The sequence below is a fragment of the Tympanuchus pallidicinctus genome, unplaced genomic scaffold, assembly GCF_026119805.1.
Source record: "Tympanuchus pallidicinctus isolate F22 unplaced genomic scaffold, pur_lepc_1.0 scaffold1, whole genome shotgun sequence".
Classification (NCBI taxonomy): Eukaryota; Metazoa; Chordata; class Aves; order Galliformes; family Phasianidae; genus Tympanuchus; species Tympanuchus pallidicinctus.
In genome coordinates, this window is record NW_026294618.1 from 6,212,188 (window position 1) to 6,230,581 (window position 18,394).

Here is an 18,394-nt window from a genome sequence, read left to right on the forward strand (position 1 = left end):
ACCCCACCACCTCCCTGTGCAGCTGTGCCACTGCAGCTCTGCTCTTTTGGAGAAGAAACATTTCCTAACATCCAACCTGAACCTCCCCTGGCACAACTTGAGGCCGTCACCTCTTGTCCTAAAAATCATCCCTCTCTCTCAAAGGAGATTCGGAATACTGTCTTGCTTGGAAAAAGCACCTGGAAATTTTATCATTGTTATTTTAGAGAATGAATCTGAGATACTGATTTTCACCCAAACTTTTTGATGAATGTGCTTAGCTTTCCGCAGTCTGTTTTAGAACAAAGAAGGTTCTTCTGAGAGAAGAATTAAATCCTTTAACTTATTCCCCTCATTAGGGGCATACTTTCCCTTCAAAGGAACTCTGTGGCCCAGGGTATCTTTATGGAGGTGACAGAGGGAAGCAGAGCATGCTGGCTTTGCACGGCTCCTCTAGTGGGCGTTATGAGAGAAGGAGCAGGGCTGGTTGTGCTGTGTGCTGGTATGTAGAGCTTACTGCATGCTCTCAGGATGGAACAGATAACTGTACCTCACACGGTCTGGTTCTTTTAATGAGAAAAAGCAGGATGAATTATTCCCTTAAGGATCTTATTTGCAGGTGTTTCCCCAACAGCATTGTTTAGTTTTCCATGATCCTTAGAAAGGAAGTGCTTTAACAGGGTTAGACTTACTCCTCAGTCAAGCAGAAATCTGCAAGGAGTTATGAATCAACTGCAGAGGAGGTGCGAGTCGAGGGATTACGGAAGCTTGTCACAGACAGATGAAATCCTGATGTGTTCTGGACAGGATTTACCTTTTCCCAGCCTGTTTTCCCAGCTTTTCCCGGCTGAGAAACAACACTCAGGATGGTATTCAGCTCTTAGAGATGCCCGTGGTGTTTGGAAAAGGAGATGCAGTGAGAGATAAGGATCCAATTAGAACGTGCTGTTGAGGAAAATACCGCAGGTGAAGATAAAGAAATGGAATAAACTGGAGCTTTGTTGCCAGTAGGAGTTAGATGGATGTCAAGCCTCTCTTCTTTCTCATTCTCATCTAATGGTTTCCCACTTTTCGTCTCTGAATTCCCTCTGCTCCTCTTGCCACCAGCCTTCCCCACCTCTCCATCCACCCCCTGCATCTCTGCTCTCCCCACGCTTCGCCCCACCTTTCTTGCCCTGTTTACCTCTGGAGCATTCTTGTTCCAGTGCTGACTCCATGCGTTCTGAAATATGTCAGACCTGGTGAGGTCCAGAATTCAGGTGGTGATCTCAGTTTCACTGCTCTCAGCCCTCTTGGGCTGGGGAAGAAAAGACAGAAAGAAAGACAAATGGGGGAACACATGTTGGGCTTGACACGTGGCATACCTTGATCACACTGCACCATTCTGCAGCTGTCTATAAGGCCCAAAGCTGTTTCTGATGGTCACTGTCTTCCATCACAGCAGCATTTCTCCTTGGGTTTTCTTCCCAGAGTAGAGAGTGTGTCCAGTTGGAGTGTGCTGATAACTTATCTTCTGGGCACGCTGGAAAAAGGCTTTTGCTGAAGAGTGCGGTAACCATCCAACCATTGTAACCCACCTGCCTAAAACTCACTGTGGCTTTGGATCAAATGAAGAACATCGTGTGCCCAATCCATTGCTTAATTTTAGTTCCAGTGGAATTCTGCTGTTTTGTCCAACTATCGCATTGGCCACCTCTTCCTAAACACAGTTCCTGCTGTAGACAGGAAAAATTGTGCAAATTAGGTAGAATGAGCAAGCATCAATAGCTGGAGGGAGACAAAGGCCTTATGAGTATACTAGAAAAAAACATAATTGTTATTTCCCTCATAATCCTAAAGAAAGCTTTCATATTTTTAATTATACCCAGATTATTTGCTAGCGTGCAGTAGAGGAGACAGCTGGCTGGACTCAGTGCTGGGTAATTATAACATCACTGGAGGGAAGAGAGAGCAGATTTTAAGTGAGGATGTTTAACCCCTGAACACCACACTGCTGCAGAAGCCACTTGTTCCTTACAGTCTTTGGGAAGAACTGGGAATTGGAGGCTTGCATTACCTCGATCTGAATTGACAGAGGCGTGTCAGCTCTCATCCTGGTCGAATGATGAAACATTCCCAGGGAGAATCCTCCTCTGTTGTAGTGATTGTGTGGTGATACAGAAAAAAAGGCATTCAGACTCTGGAATTCATGATCCAGATTCAGAAAGATGGGCAGATTCTCACCCTGGGCTGGAAAGTGTAGATGCTGCCCCACTTCTTTCCTCTGCTCCTCTCCCGTTCACTGACCTCACCTCCTCCGCACACAGCTCAAGCAGCCACATCCCAAAGCCATCAGAATTCAGATCTCGTCGGAGTTTTCAGAGGTTTTAAATTTTTAATTAAATTGTTTTAATATTGTTTATGCTGCTGGCCTTCATCTTAATCCATTCTTGTTGTCTAATGTTGCTGCACACGCATGGAAGGAGTAAGGCCAGGAGCTGAGCTGGGCTGCACCCTGCAGAAGCTCTTGGGTTGGTAAATCAAACACCCACAGAATCATGGAATCATTCAGGTTGGAAAAGACCTCTGAGATCCCCAAGTCCAACCCCAGCCCACCATGTGCCCACTGTGTCCCTCAGTGCCACATCCCCACGGTTCTGGAACACCTCCATGCTTGGTGACCCCACCACCTCCCTGGGCAGCTGTGCCACTGCAGCTCTGCTCTTTATGAGAGGATGTTTTTCCTAATACCCAACCTGAACATGGGCTGTGTGCTCTGGTTGAGGTCTGAGCCCACACTGAGGTCACAGCCATATTTGGATGGCCAAGGGGGGCGAACGAGCTCCTTTTTGCAAGGCTTCAGAGCTGGCTGGAACCTGAGCAGGGCATTAACACCCAGCAGTCGCCCCGGTGCGTGTGGCTGGAGATCTGCCCTGCAGGGAAGGCAGGCAGCAACCCGCAGACCTGTGATGAAAAGGCAATGTGTGGGTGAGGGGAGAATGGGCCTCGTAGTGCTGGCCTGCATGAAGGCTCTTCTGGAGCCCCCCCTCACCATCCATGTGTGCAAGTTCAGATGCTGCAGTCAATGACCAGATTACGTGGGAATTGAATTTGTATCGAATACCTCCCTATCTTTTAAGCTTCTGACCTCAATAGCAGGAGATTAATTGTGCATAGCAGGGAATGTTTACCCTTCCCAGTTTTCAATTTTGTTGTTTTTTCAGTTTCACTGATTTTTTTTATTTTTATTTATTTTTTTGCCCTGCACTGCAGGTGACTATTTAGGAACTGCTTGATAGATAGGAAAACAGGCATCTGCCATGGCACCTGGTGATTTGTATCCTCCTGTTGTCAGTCTTCTTCAAGTGGTGCCTTTCCAAACTGAGGGTCTGTCTTTCCCTTTCCTCATGTGGCCCCTTCCCGGGGTGTTTATATTCCCTCTCCTGCTCATAACTGTATTTTGTTATGATTGTGTAAGATAGTGATGTTGTCTCATTAACAGCCCCACTCATTTGTATACATGCAGCATATTGTTTTCTCTCACTTCCTATTCCTAAATTCTGGTGTGTGCTTTATCTGTTGGAATTCCTTCTGTTTATTTTTGAGTTCATTTTTTGAAAGCACGCACTTTGGCTTGGGTAGCAGCTGCAGTTTAACCAAATTGCCTCCTTACTTCCTCGTCGCAGCCACTGGTGCCTTTTTGGCAAAGCTGTAGTTGTCTTCACAGCCTTTATTGTAGCAAAGGGTTTTAGTGTTCTATTCCTTATTACTTTCCTAATTAAAAACAAAAGAAAAATCTTTCCTAATGGATGTTGTCTCTGTTGAATGTTTTTAGTAAGTTGCTGCTTGCTTGTCCAGGAGGTGAAAATGAATTACGTTGCAGAATTGATGCTTTGAAATTAGTTATACTTACTACTTGATTACTTGATAATTACTACTTGAACCAGCTCCAGATTTGGAATTCCTTCCTCTAGAGATATCTGTTTTTAATGCAACAACACAACTTTGGGTATTCTGCAGCCATTACCTTTGGCTGTAGGTGCAGAGGTAGGCAGTGTGTGCCTGTAGAGCTGCATTTAAGTAGATCGGTGTCCCATGCAGAATGAGTGAAAGCTTTCATGCGCTCACCGCGAGACTCCAGCTGTCACCTGCTGTCAGTCAGGATGCCTGTGCTGTGCATTCATCGTTTCTGAGAGTGTTTTGAATTTCCTCTTCCCCAGGCCTTGAAACAGCAGCAGCAGAAGCAGCAGCAGCAGCAATGCAGAGCAGGCATGCCGGTGTCCTCTAATCAGCACGTCCTGCTGAAGGCTGTCAAGGCAGCCAGTGCCTCCACACCTACAAAACCTGGTACGTGGCAGCAGCTCCTGTCCTGCTCATTGCTATTGTCACTGTCATTGTAACTTGCTTTTTCTTTCTGGGGAGTCTCCTTCTCTGGAGATGTTCAAGACCTGCCTGGATGCCGACCTGCTGTAGGGAACCTGCTTTGGCAGGGGGTTGGACTGATGAGCTCTGAGGTCCCTTCCAACCCCTACAATTCTGTGATTCTGTGATTCTCTTAGGGGAGGAAAGAATAAAGTCCTCTTTTCCAATGGTTTTGTTTCTGAGATATTCCAGCTCCTTTCTCCCTGGCTTGGACTTTATTAGGAGCACATTCTGTTAGGAACAGATCTTGAATGGGTTTTACTGTGCAACATCTTTCTGTGACAGATGTCATCCCCCTTAGTTGCATATGCACTGTAGTCAGGTCTTTCTCACGTCTAAGCAAATTAGGCAGAGATTCTTTTAGTATTCATTTCTTTGCAGACTGCCTTTCCATTCTGTAGTGTGGCTTTCATGTCATGTTTCAAAGATGTATGTTTTTACCTGAAAGATTCTGAAGTGCTCTCCTGAAATTACACTACATTGGAAATGAATGCAGTCGTAGAATCATCGCAGAGTGGTTTAGACTGGAAGGGACCTTAAAGATCATCCAGTTGCAACCCCTTGCCATGAACAGGGCTGCTCTGCTCTGTCTCGTTCAGCAGTACATTTGCTTCCTTCCCAGCAGCAGGTTGTCACTGCTCATCACAAGTTCTGTGTGGTTACTTCTGGCCAGTTATGTGTAGTCTGTTCTCATCAGAACTGCTTTCCAGGATGAGCTCCCTGTTCTGTAGGCATGATTTCAGTTGTTAAGATGCAGCAAATGGCTTCTGTGTTTCTATTGCATGGTTTACACCAAGCCCAAGGTGCTGCAGGCCTGGGGCAGACATTTCTTTCTCAGTTGGAAGAGTCCTGCTGTCCATCTTAGTCCTTCTATAAACTTACTGATGTAGAGAATTAAAACCCTGCAGCACATTCAGGGTGTGGATCCGTTCTGAATTCATATGCTGTCATGGTATTCTTTGTTCTTTTGCTAACCATCCCCAGCATTTGCTTTGTTTTTTTTTTTACCTAGCCAAGAGAAGCCATTTTCCTGGAACTGTTAAAGTTCCAACCCTCTTTCCTGACTTATTTTCTATCTTAGGGCCCAACACTGCATATGTAAGGTTAGGAGAGTTCTTTTTGCACATCACTTCTGTCTCTGTGCAGTGAATCTCACCTGTTGTTCTGTCACTCAGTTATCCAGCAGCATGAAGTCCTCCTGCAGCAACAACAGGGGACTGAAATCTGTACCAAAAAGCAAAGATCTTCTCTGGTTCCTTCCTGCTGATTCTGATCCTGCAGCACATACTCAGGTCCTGTCTGAAGTCCCAGCACTTAGCCCCACTCTTAGCCCTACTATTTACCCATTATTGTGAGTAAAATGCTGTGCTTTCTTTCAAACTCAAACACTTCCAGGAGTGGGAAATTCCCTCCTTCTTAATAATGACCCCGTCTTTTTCCATCGTTAAGCCTTGATTTATGTGGCTGATCTTGGTTCATCTCAGAAAGATGATGGCCACGAAAATGGAACCACTGTGAAAAGCACAGCAAGAGTGCTCAGTGTAAAAGGCTTCTGTCACAGATGGAGTGACTGAGGCTGGCAGCCATGAATCAGAGGTTCCAATTCAGGTTGGAAAAGATCTCAGATCCCCAAGTCCAACCCCAGCGCAGCCCACCGTCCCCATTGCCCACATCCCTCAGTGCCACATCCCCACTGTTCTGGACAAGCCCCAGGTTTGGTGACCCCACCATCTCTCTAAGCAGCCCGTCCCAATGCCTGACCACTGTTTCAGAGAAGGAATTGTTCCTGATATCCAACCTGATGTCCCTTGGTGCAACTTGAGGCCATCACTTTGCATTCTATTACCTGAGAGAACGGCTGCCCGAAAAATGAGAGAGAAAACACACAAGAGACCACAGCAAAATTACATTTCCAATTTCAAACCCTCAGCTATTTTTAGTCTTCTTAAAATTAACTTCTTGCCCTGCTTGCAGCCAGGGAAATGCCCCAGAGCACCGCTTAGTTTACGAGTACGGAAGTAGCCAGAGAGGGCTGCATAGCAGCCATACAGTGAAGCAGCAGTAGTCACATGAACATTCTGCTGTTTGCTGTTGGATTATCTTGGTGTAACGCTAGGAACTGTGCTGCAATTCCCTGCTCATGTTAAAAAGTCCACAGCCATCAGAAACGGGCTCTAGGACGCCCCTGAGAGCTCATCTTGTCCATAGGGCAGGATCTGCTGTGCTGTCCTGACAGATGCTTTTTCCACTCTGTTCTCTGAGACACTGTTGCAAAGGCCAGAAACTCCCAGCAAATCTTGACCTTCCTGCTTTGTTAACTCTGTCCTTACATTGTTTTTATCAGTCTCCAATCAAAATCTTTCCTTGGTTTGGTTGAAAACCAAGATTTCCTTCCTGTCCACTGTGGAAATAGAAGGTTATTTGATTGTTTGGTTATTTGATATCTTCTCTCTACAGCCTTTCACATAACTGGAAATGTTGTCTCATCTCTTGCTCATTTTCTTTAGTATAAAGTTCTTCCTGTGTTTTTTAGTGTGTTTGTTTATTCTCCCTTTCCAAATAGCCCTAAAGAAATCCAAACCCAAACTAGACCAATCTGTCCTGGCTGGCTGATTCATACTGCTGGAATGTTTCTTGCACATCTGTTCAGACATATGCAAGGTTGCAGCCATGTGCTGTACATCCATTTGAAAGAAACGGCCATACTTAGCTGTGCTTCATGCATCATTTAAAGGCAGAGGAAGGGATGCGGGCATTGAATCGTTGATGATGTTTCCTGTTGTTCCCAGACAGCTTTGCAGTTCAGACCCTTTCTGAAAGGTTCAGGGGAAAACCATGAATCTTGTGTTTGTCCTGAGCTGTGGTCCTGCTCGTGCAGCCTGGGACGCAGTTACCATTGGTTGGCATGGTGGTGATGGGTTGGTGGTTGGACTGGATGATCTTAGAGGCCTTTTCCAACCTCAGTGTTTGTTTCAGTGATTCTGCCAGGCCTCGCTCCCCAAATCTCACCAGCCAGCCAGCTACAGTTGTGTCATTCTGTGATTCTTCCCTTCCATTTGTCCACCCATCCAAACCTAATGTCTCAGCTTGCCTGCAGCGTTTCAGGACACAATGTCAAATGTCGTGCTGAAATTGAGGTAATTGGCATCCACCTGTCTTCTCTCATCCACAAATCCAGTCATTTGATGGCAGAAGGTAATCAAGCTATTCAGGCATGATTTACCCTGCTAAATCCACACTGACTGCTTCCATCTCCTTCGTGTGCACAGCACTGTGCTCCAGTGTGGCATTACAGGGACGACTGTGACTGGTCTGTATTTTCTGGTTGTATTTTTCACCCTTTTTGACAGTGGGTGCAACGTTTGCTTTGGAGTTAAGGATTAAACTCACTTCACACATTGTCTCAAGAAAATCAGAGAGAAACTAGGTTTGGAAAAGCCCTCTCAGGTCCACAGGTCCAACCCCAACCCAGCCCACTGTGCCCACTGCCCACTGTGTCCCTCAGTGCCACGTCCCCACAGTCATGGAACACCTCCAGGTTTGGTGACCCCACCACCTCCCTGAGCAGCTGTGAAACTCTGAAACTGTGCCTCTGCAGCACTGCTCTTCATGAGAAGAAATTGTTCCTAATACCCAACCTGAGCCTCCCTGACAAATACATTTCTCAGCTTTTGCTGTAGTCCCTATAGAATTGGACTTGCTTAGTAGAAGCAGTGTACATTCATGCATCCCCCAATTAAGCTCTTAAGTGGAGACCTGTCATTATCTGTAAAGGGAGGGAAGACCTGGTCGTGTTGTTAACTCATCTCACTTAGAAAGAGGAGAGAAAGGCAGGCAGGGAGAATCTGGGGAAGAAATCCTTCCCACCAGCAGAAGATAGTAGTGCTGTGCAAAAAGGAGTGTGGGTGGCACTGCTTTGTAAGGCAAAATCAGCGTGGTGAAATCATCAGCTCAGTAGTGACTCTGGGGGAGGACGTGAAAATATCTGAGTATTTGAAAGGGGAGGAGGAATTACTGAGGTTGGCCTAAAATAATAACATTTAGAAGAAAGGGTAAGAAATTAGAAAGTACACATAAGGTATGAAAAGATTTTTTGTGACGGTGAACTCCGGTAGAAATTAAAGCTGCATCTGAAAGGACGTTTCAACAGGATCCTTACTGGACTGAGTATAAATGGGAAGTAAAATGGGACTAGCAGGAAAATAGACTCAAACCATGACTGAAATGGGTGTCCATCTCTTCGTTTTGTCTTTGTTTTGTGACAATGAGAGAGCTACAGAGGGCCGTTCTGCTCTCAGCCTGCTGGGAAATAAGTGCTACAAGAATAAAGGAGTATCAATATCATAGAAGTGCTTGTCCCAGAGCTGCTGGGATTGCAGTGAGCGTGTTAAAGTGAGCGTGTTTGTTTCAGTCCAAACAGATGTCTTGTATAATATTTCTTTGTATATCCCTGTGTTGAACTGTTTCAATTTCCTGTGCAGCTTGGGTAGGAAAGCAGTCCGATGGACACTCAAACAGCTCTCAGAACTCCACCTCCAGCTCCTCTGCCTCTGTTAAGCTTGACAACTCCTTGCCAGGGCTGGGGAAGAAGCCATTCCAGAGATCTGACAGGCTCCACGCAAGTAAGACATTGATTTTTTCTGATTTAGTTGTTGTGATGACAGAACAAAAGGCAGAATGGCAGCGCTGACTGAAACATGCCATTAATTCCATTTCCGCAGTGATTTGTGGAAGGCACTCCCACTATTCTGCATGAACTGAGAGAAATCATTCAAACCTTTCGTATACAAATAAGCCTTTGCTCATTTTGTAGCACCGAGGGTTTCTGCCAGTGAATGTGGAGCTCAGTTTGAGAAGCAAAGAAGGATTTGCATTACTTTGAAGGCTTTTTGTATGTACTTAAGGCACTGTGGTAACAGACAAAGAGGAAAAAACGCTCCTCCCCAGATCCTTCAGGCCCCGGTGTTACTTAGCTTCCTTCCCATTCATCTTTCCCAACTTCTGTAGTTTCTTTTGCATATACCAAGGATGGGATTGACCTTGGTTAACACTGCTCCAGCCGTGCTAATCATCCCAGATTTCCTTTATTGCTGGTGAAGAATTGCTGGCACTGTGAGGGCGTGTTTCATTTGCCCTCCATTAGATTCTGTCTTACTGCAGGATGATTTGTGCCCTGGAGGTCTGACTTAGGGAAGCCTAGGAAGCTAGCTGAAGTGCCAGTCCCTGCATGCTAGACACCTCTGTAGGTTTGGTGGAATAAAATAGGGTGTTGTTATGTGAGTGGCACCTTGACCTGCCTCCAGAAGTCACAAGGAAAAGAGGACAGTGTGTTCTCATTACATACTGGACCAGAATCCCATCAGTTGAGAACTGTTCACCCACAAATCCTCTGAGGCTTCTCTCTTTCCCCGTTCCTTCTCCCACACCACAAGGCTCAGACCCATTTACAGAGCCACGCGAGATAAGGCTGCTTTTACAGTTCTTACCTTGGCCGTTTAAAAAGGATTGTGATCCACTGATGTGGAAGAATTGCCAGGTTCTCAAGTTCATATGGATGAAATACTGGAAAAAAACATAAGGCAGAGGAATGCTGGTGCCATTTTTGTGGATGGACTCTCAATCAGATGGGAGGCAGGCAGCCAGGTTGAGATGCTGCTCTCCTGCCCAGCTTCGTCTCACTCTGTAATCAGGAAACTGCAGCTCCTGATAAATTACAGACCTGCAGTTCCTGAGGGAGTCGTGTATGTGATAGAAATGCTTTCTTTGCTTTTATTTTCTGAGTTTGCAGCACATACATGAAGCTGGCTGTAACATAAGAGTCAGTGCTGAATTTGTTGGCTTTCAAACGCAGAAAAGGAGAGAGGATTGCTCGTTTTTGTTGCTTTGTCCAGGCTTGTGGTTTCAACACAAGCAAAATGAGCTGCTTTTAGTGAGAGTAAAGCAGGAAAGTCCAAGAAGAAATCCCTAAGAACAATGTGACCTTAACTGGAGGCTTAAAATAGAAAACTGGTGTGGCTGAAAGTTTGTGCAGAAACCCTTCTGAAAAAGAGTTCTTGCCAGCCCCCAGATAGACACCCAGGCTTCCTAGGAAATCCGGATGAACTGACCCAGGGTACGATGCAGTAGGAAGAATTCAGTGACAGAAATGACCTCCCAGTTTTGTTTCTAACTATATGTACAACTTTTTGCAAAGGTACATGGTGTATTTCAAGTTAAGGTTTGAAACGGAGCGCTGAAGCGCTCTTTGGGAGCCTTTAATCCTCTCATAGATAAGATGCTACTCTCTGTTCTCTCTGGTTCTTTTCAGGGCAGCTGAAGAGAACAAAGTGTGCTGAAATTGACGTGGAAACTCCCGACTCCATCCTGGTGAACACCAACCTGAGGGCACTGATCAACAAGCACACGTTCTCTGTTCTGCCCACAGAGTGCCAGCAGCGCCTGCTGCTGCTGCTGCCAGAGGTGGACAGGCAGGTGAGTTGTGGTTCGGGGGCAGGGAGAAGGCTCCTGGTATCAGTGGGGAGTAAATCTGATGAGACACAGAACCATAGACTGGCCTGGGTTGCAAAGGCCCACAGTGCTCATCCAGTTCCAACCCCCTGCTGTGTGCAGGTCACCAACCAGCAGCCCAGGCTGCCCAGAGCCACATCCAGCCTGGCCTTCATTGCCTCCAGAGATCATGCAGACATCCAAGCACTACATTAATCTCTAATGGAGTAGACTTTTTTTATTCTGTGTACCGTGCAAAATATTACAACATTCTTCTATGTTTCCTTTGGGGATTTGTTGCTACCAGATTAAAGAATTCAAGTTTGATAAATCAGTGGCTTAGTTCCATCCAGTCAACGCTATGTTCCCAGCTACAGTGAGAGAAGTGTTTGTGGTACATCAGACTCCACAAGGGCCAGTGGGAGGAACATGGTGGTCTCATTGTTTTCCTCTCTTATCTTCTCCCAGACTCTTTGGTACAGGATTAACCCTGCAGTTTTCTGGACAGGTGCCTTCCCAATACCTGAACACACAGTGGAATTCAGTTCCATCTTCTTCTGTTTCTCATTATCTCGTGTTGCCGCTGTCAAATTTTGGGCTTTGCTAAATTCAAAACGGAGCGAGTTTTCAATTGCATTTTTATGTTGTCCAGACTGCAGAGTAAACCCCAAAGAGTTGGTGTCCTGATCTGAAACACACAGCAGGTGAAAGGCAGCAGGCACACAGCAGGAGGCACCTATGGGGCAGTTTGTTTTTTGCAGATGCTGTGCTCGACACCTCTGTGTGTGGGAGGAAAAGGACTTGAAAAGCCAGGAAAGTACTTGGTGGGAAGGAATGGGATCCACATCAGGATTTCTGTTCTATCCTGAGGGATACAAAACAACCTGCTTGAAGCAGTCTTAACATCACAGCAGTTTTCTTCAGCAGTGGATCCAGGGATGATAGAGATGAGACCAAATGTTACCCTTGCTTGTAAAAGGAGGAAAATACAGTGAGTTCAGGGAGTGAAGTTCAGTCTGTTTGTGCTGAGTACCAGAAAGGTTAGAGCTTGAACAAGGAACTTCCTTTTGCCTTCATCATATGATATGTTGATGTCAGCATTCCTGCCTCAATGGGCCTGGGAGCTTCCAAGCAGCGTGGGATTCTGCACTGTGCTTGCATGGGATTCTGCACTGCCTTTCCTCTTCTGTTGTAGGGATGTTTGTTCAGATGTATTCACGTACAACCTGGAGCATCCTGCAGACACCATGGGTGGCTTTGGGACATCCTGTATCAGATCTGGGTGTCCCTTGAAGATATTTTACTGTGTCTGTTCAGATTAGGGCTACGTGCCAATTCATACTCATCTCAGTCACTCCCAAGGGGTCTGCATCTCAGCTGTAGTTATTCCAGGCTCCTTTAGAAAGTGGAAATCCAGTTGGTACAGTCAGCAGCATGCAGCCAAACCAGCTGCTTCACGATGAAGCCTTTTTGTTGGTGCTGCTGTTCTGCAGCTCACGGAGCATTAATAATGCATATGGGTCACACAGCTGCACTGAGGTCTGCTGTGCAGAGGGTGCTGTTGAGCAGATCCATTAGGAGTTAGGAAGAGTTGTGATGTTGTGTCATAAATTCTAATCTTCAATCAGGCCCATCAGGGGCTTGTTAGTTCAATAAATAATTGGAGGACTTGTTTTTTAAGTCTTGTTGCCTTTGCAGTAGTGAGGTACATATCAGAGTACGATGTGATGGAGTTTGCAGCTGGAATTCACTGGCAAGAAGCTCACAGCAGATGGCAAGACAATTCTGTCCCAACTTTTAAGTTTAATTATCCTTAAATTCAATTAGAATTTGACTGAGAACGAATTTTGATTATCTAAATAATGCAGCTTAGCTTCTGAGAGGCTGCATTTTGCATTTCACCATGGTAAATCACCCACCCCCCAGTGACACACTCCATAGCAGTGTCAGACTTTCCCGTAGTGAACAGAAGAGGTGAAGACATTGGATGTGCCAAAGGCAAAAGGTCCCCTCTCCGTTGTGTCTGTGTGGAGGTGGCTTAGTGCCTCTCCAAGTGGGCGCTTACTGAGACGTGGCCCAGGGCTGTGCCCTGACACCAGGTATGGGCAGACCGTATGTGCAGCAGAGGATCATCTTTTGAGTTGCACTCTGTGGCTGATCGGTATGGATTTGGATTAGAACAGGAACCTCTCTTTCTGTACATCTCTGTAGTGGTTCTGCAGCTGCAAATTACTGAATGTGCCTTTTTGTGTTTCTAACAGAAAAGTGCACATTTGTTTCCGTGTGGTGATCGTTTCCCACCGTGCTGTGTTCCAGTCTCAGCCTTATGCTTTTGCATTTACGTCCTGCACTGTAACTTGACTATCCAATTTGGTTAGCTATATTTTCAAGACCAAATGAGTTTAGAGCTTCACTTGTCCCTGTTTTTCCAGAGGCAGCTATGATTATGTTTACAGGCATTTCAGAGTTTAACCTGATGACTTTTATATCCCTGCTTTTGCTCTGCACAGCGATTCAAGGCAATGTCCTGCATTAATTTTGCAGGGCAGAATGCATTTGAAGAGGCTGTTCATGGGCATTGCTGTCCCATTTCCTTGCACTTCTTGCCACCTGTATCTTGCTCTGTTTGTGTGCGTTTGTGCAGCAGCAGAGCAGGAGGCTTGGGCTGAAGCAAAGAAGAGGAAAATTTGTCACAATCTCCGGATTCCAGACTTGGTTTCTTTTCTTCGGATTGAAATAAAGGCTGACTGTAGAGAGATTTGTAGCAACATTGCAACTCTCGCTCTGTTTTTACACAGCACAACATGAGATGTTTGCCTTTTCAGCTAATCATCACTGTTTGCTTTGTGATGTATTCCAGGTTGGGGCAGATGGTTTGATGAAGCTGAGTGGTTCAGCGTTGAACAATGAGTTCTTCACTTCAGCTGCCCAGGGCTGGAAGGAGAGGTTGTCAGAAGGTAAGACTTCCCATAGCAAAGAAGTAAAGTGTTACAAGGCTTTCAGCTCATCAGTGTTTTGGGGAATGTGTAAAATAGATTTGATGGGGAAACTGAAAGGCTGGATAAGTTCCTAGGTAAAGACAGCTGTGGGCAATGTAGCCCATAAGAGCGAGTGCAAGCGTAGATGTATTTCCTCTTAGTGGGGAAATGCTGGTGGTTGGTTGGTGGTGGGACTGGATGATCTTTGGAGGTCTTTTCCAGCCTTGGTGATTCTGTGATCTTATGAAGTGCAGGTCACAGTAAGGTCTGTAGTAAGGAATTGTCTTCTGAACGTAACGTGTGGAAAAATGAGCAAGTCTGTGGAAGAAGTGGCAAAAGAATGAAAAATGGTTTTGAAATGTTGGTGAAGTGCCAGTAGAGGTTTGTTATTATCCAGCCAAATACAGCCCAGTAGAGAAGGTAAATTATATTCCCAGATAACGCACTTTATCATCAGTGAAGTGATCTTGTCATATCTGGTGCTGTCAGTCCCCCAAGACGTTGTTCTTTACATGCCATAAAGACAGCCAAGTACAAATACATAGCATGCCTGCACCTTCAACAGCCGTTTGCATCTCAAACTCAGAGGTGCTGAATTCTTTAATTTAATCGAGCTACATCATCACAAGTGCACTCACTCCTTGGCAGGGACTGTTTCCCCTCCAGAGTTCAGCCACACAGCTTCTCACCAGCATTTTTATAAAGACAGCAGGGTCAGCCATGACTCACTTTAAGAAGGGAATGCCATTTACTCATGTGCAGATCGGATACAATGGATTCTTAGGAGGTTTTTCCATAGGAAAAGCATCCTATTCTGTATCACCATTTATATTTTGTGGGTGTATCTGTGACAGTAAGCAGACAAGGAACAGAGTTCAGCTGTCTGTACTTTGTAATTGTTGGAACCGCCTGTAATTTTGGCCCTCATCCTTGGGTGTTTTCCCTTTAAAGCCAAACTGAAGACCTTTCATCCATTCATCCACATCACATCTGCAGGGTACAACAGTGTCCAATCACCAGATTATAAACACAACGGCTGTAGAACCTTCTGTGCTCGTAAAGCTTGCAGCAGTCGAGCTCAAGAAGTCTGGAGGTGTCCACTGACATTCTCACTAAGCAGCATGTCACTGCTCAGGTCTCAAAGCTTGATGGTACTGCAGGCAGAACGGTCCTATAGGTTTTGTTTGGCTGCAGCTAGTGCACTCAGGCCCTGACAGTGTGCAAACTGTCAGGTGAAAGCATGACTGCATGGTCAGACATCATTACTGTAGATAGAAGCAGCACAACCTGCCAGATTGACATCAGTACCTGCCTGAGGAGAGATACGGCTCAGTGGTCCTTCTAAGCTGAGGTCAGAAGCTTAGGATATCTTCATACAGCAGCAAGATTTGTTTGTAGAGGAGGTTTGGGTTGGATATTAAGAACAACTTCTCCAGAACAGCAGAGCTGCAGTGGCACAGCTGCACAGGAGGTGGTGGGGTCACCAAACATGGAGGTGTTCCATGACTGTGGGGATGTGGCACTGAGGGACACAGTGGGCAGTGGGCACGGTGGGCTGGGTCAGCAATTGGACTTGATGAACTTGGACAACTTTTCCTTCACGATTCTAAGAATCTGCAAGGCATAAAATGGTGGAAATGACAGAAATAGTTTGTCACCATGGGTAAAAATTTTCAGAAGCATCAAATGACTTCAGAGCAGATGGGCCGCGTTTCGGGGAGCTGAGGGAACTTCCAGTGCCTGAGAGGCCCCTGCCCATCATCCTGAAAAGGAAGTGAAGACTGGCAGAAATTTCCCGCAATTAAGAAAGGCAAATGTTGCACTCACCTTCAAAAAGCACCAGAAAGGTCATTTGAGAAAATGCAAATCTGGTCAGTCTCAGTTTCATCGTGGTGCGAGCCCTCTTGGAGGACATTCCTGGGTGTGTGAAGGAGAAGGTGATTGGGAACACTCAGTATTTACTTCTTGCCTGCTTGGCTTGAGTGCCTAAAAAAGCCCTGAATTTGTGAATAGCAGAGATCAGTAGGTGCCATTCACATCAACATAAGCAAAGCTTTTTGGCACAGCTGCCCGGGGAGGTGGTGGGGTCAGCATCCCTGGAGGTGTTCCAGAACTGTGGGGATGTGGCACTGAGGGACGTGGGCAGTGGGATGGTGGAGTGGGCTGGGGTTGGGGATCTTAGAGGTCTTTTCCAACCTGAATGATTCCCTGATTCTATATCTTGTCTCCCACAGTATTCTGGTATCCAACCTGCAACGTTAGGGTGTAGGTGACTTCATAGCCACCTGAGAGAGCAGCTTATGGGGAGTTCTGCCTCGTGGTTCACACCTGGATGCTGGTAGCACATGGAGCACACGGGTCTGTGTCGGCACCCCACGCATTTACTATCTGTCAGTGACCCAGGGGCAGTTTGCAGGGGACACCAGATAGTGGGCACCAGTTGATGTGCTTGAGGGCAGTTGCCATCCAGCAGAATCCAGCAAAACAGGCAGCAGAGGAACACCTTGCAGCTCAGGAGAAGTGTAGGGCTGCACTGTCAAAAGCTGTGGAGGGCTTCTGTGAGACAGGATGGTCATCTGCAAGCATGAGGGCTCCTGTGGTTATCCTAATTCACTTTATCCATGTCTTGTTTTGCACCTGTCCCTTATTGCATTTTGCAGGTGAGTTCACACCAGAAATGCAGCTAAGAATACGTCAAGAAATAGAGAAGGAAAAGAAGGTTGAGCTGTGGAAGGAACATTTTTTTGAAAGCTACTACGGCCAAAGGTAAGGACCTGCAGCATCTTTTTTACCCCCACCACTGCCTCTCTGGACACACTTATTGCTAGGGATTTCGTGTGCTGCCCAACAGCAGACATTACCTTTTATCAAACCTCAACAAGATGTAGCTTCATTAGATTCCCAACTTGTTCGTTTCTTGTGTAAATAAGGATGGATGCACAGGACAGGCAGTGTTGGTTCCAAGCAAAGGGTACATCAGTGGTTCTGCTGCTGGCCATGTTCTTCTGGAAGAAACTGAGGGATGCTTTTCAGGAGCCCGGAGTCCATTTCAGCAAATGTCACCATATGAGCTGACGTCAGATGCAAGCTGTGTGGGACATTTTGCATATGGCAGAGATAGGCCTGCAGGGACAAGGAAAGGAAATGTTTACTGTTGGCCAAATTCTTTTGGTTTGCAGCTTGGAAAATGAGTATCTGGGCAGAGGACTACATCTAATACGTGCTCCACGTATTTTGTTTAGCTGGTTTTAAACATTGCTGTTAAGTTCTGTTTCGTTTGGAAGCACTAACAGTAGTGAAGGATTTCAAAGATCGTGGCATAAAATCAGTAAGAGTTACATTTACTTTGGGTATGGTGTTTAGACAGCCCTCTGTTTTTGTAAGGATAGCGTGCTTCTTGCAAGAGTGTTTCACAAAACAAAAATTGTACTTTTCTTGTTAGTTCTGGATTAAGTCCTGAAGAGTCTGAGAGACTGACAGCCAACACCAGCGCTGATGACGTAGAGAATGAAAAGCCAGCAGCAGAACAGCCAAAATGCATGCCAGTCAAAGAGATCACTTCTCCATTGGAGTCTAAAGCACAGGTGGTCCAGGAAGCACCCGCAGTGAGAAAAGGAGTAGAGGAAAGAAGAGGAGAGGAGAGGAGAGAAGAGATGCAGCCCAAAGCAGCCAAACCTGTCGAGGCCTCGGTTTCCCCAGCTGGGTGTGCAGCGAAGCCCAGCAACCCCCAAATCCAAGAGAGAATCCAAGGAGAACCCATCCAAGAGAAACCACAGCCTGCAGTGAGCCAGAAGCTGGAAGAAGAGAGGAAGCACGCTGCATCAAAGGAAGTGAAGGAGGCTGTGCGTGCCCCGGTCTTGGCCCCAAGCAAACCAAAGAGCCCTGAAGCAGGTGAAGCAGCAGCAAAGGTCGCCGAAAGTCCCGTGGTCGCCCCGCCGACGCCAGAAAAGAAACCCGCTGTGAATGAAGAAATGGAGGTCAGTGTGGAAGGCCATAAGAGGAAGTCGGAGGGCGGTGAAGAAGCTCTGACCACGCCTGAGAAGAAGCCGCGCATTGCGGAGAAGTGCCAGCAGCAGCAGCCGGCGTTTCGCGGCCAAACGCAGTCCTTTCCTGCTGCCGGGCCCCCGGTGCCACGCGTGCCCCCGCTCAAGGTAAGGAGAAGGGAAGGCAGATCCACAGAGTGGGTTCGTGTTGGTCAGCTGGTCGTGTTGGTCGTGCTGGGTCAGCTCCGTTCTGGCTCTGCATGCAAGTTATGTTGCCTGCTTACTGCGGTGATGGAAGTGTTTGATCCAAAAATGCAAAGCTTAGCTGTTTGCTAAAGGAATGGAGTTCAGTGAAGTCTCCTGTACACACACATCCGTTACAAGCCCTGCTCAACCAGGAGCTGCAGCAATTGCACGACCGAAATCACAAAGGGAGCTGCAGCCCAAGAGCACAAAGAACTTTGTAGGTGTATCCGCACTGGTACAAGAATGGGCCTAGAAAGAATGCTGTCAGCAGTTTGCTCTGCTATATCAAGTCCAGGAAGTAAACTATTTGCCTGTGTTAAA

At 46.4% G+C, this 18,394-nt stretch overlaps 1 protein-coding gene and 1 long non-coding RNA gene across 6 annotated transcripts in view; both read left to right on the forward strand.

Annotated features, from left to right (window-relative positions):
* Nucleotides 1-18,394, forward strand: part of LOC128086011 (uncharacterized) — a 159,478-nt gene that overhangs the window by 128,590 nt on the left and 12,494 nt on the right. The gene's annotated exons all lie outside the window — the stretch shown is intronic.
* ASXL2 (ASXL transcriptional regulator 2) overlaps nucleotides 1-18,394 on the forward strand; it is a 90,416-nt gene that overhangs the window by 61,566 nt on the left and 10,456 nt on the right. For 4 of the 5 annotated variants that reach the window (XM_052690978.1, XM_052690996.1, XM_052691003.1 and 1 more), the window contains 6 exons: nucleotides 4,179-4,305; nucleotides 8,862-9,002; nucleotides 10,688-10,851; nucleotides 13,727-13,823; nucleotides 16,505-16,610; nucleotides 17,287-17,995. In XM_052690978.1, coding sequence (XP_052546938.1) covers nucleotides 4,179-4,305; nucleotides 8,862-9,002; nucleotides 10,688-10,851; nucleotides 13,727-13,823; nucleotides 16,505-16,610; nucleotides 17,287-17,995 — 1,344 coding nt within the window. The remainder of the gene's footprint in view (nucleotides 1-4,178; nucleotides 4,306-8,861; nucleotides 9,003-10,687; nucleotides 10,852-13,726; nucleotides 13,824-16,504; nucleotides 16,611-17,286; nucleotides 17,996-18,394) is intronic. The other variant, XM_052690988.1, reaches the window with a different exon arrangement.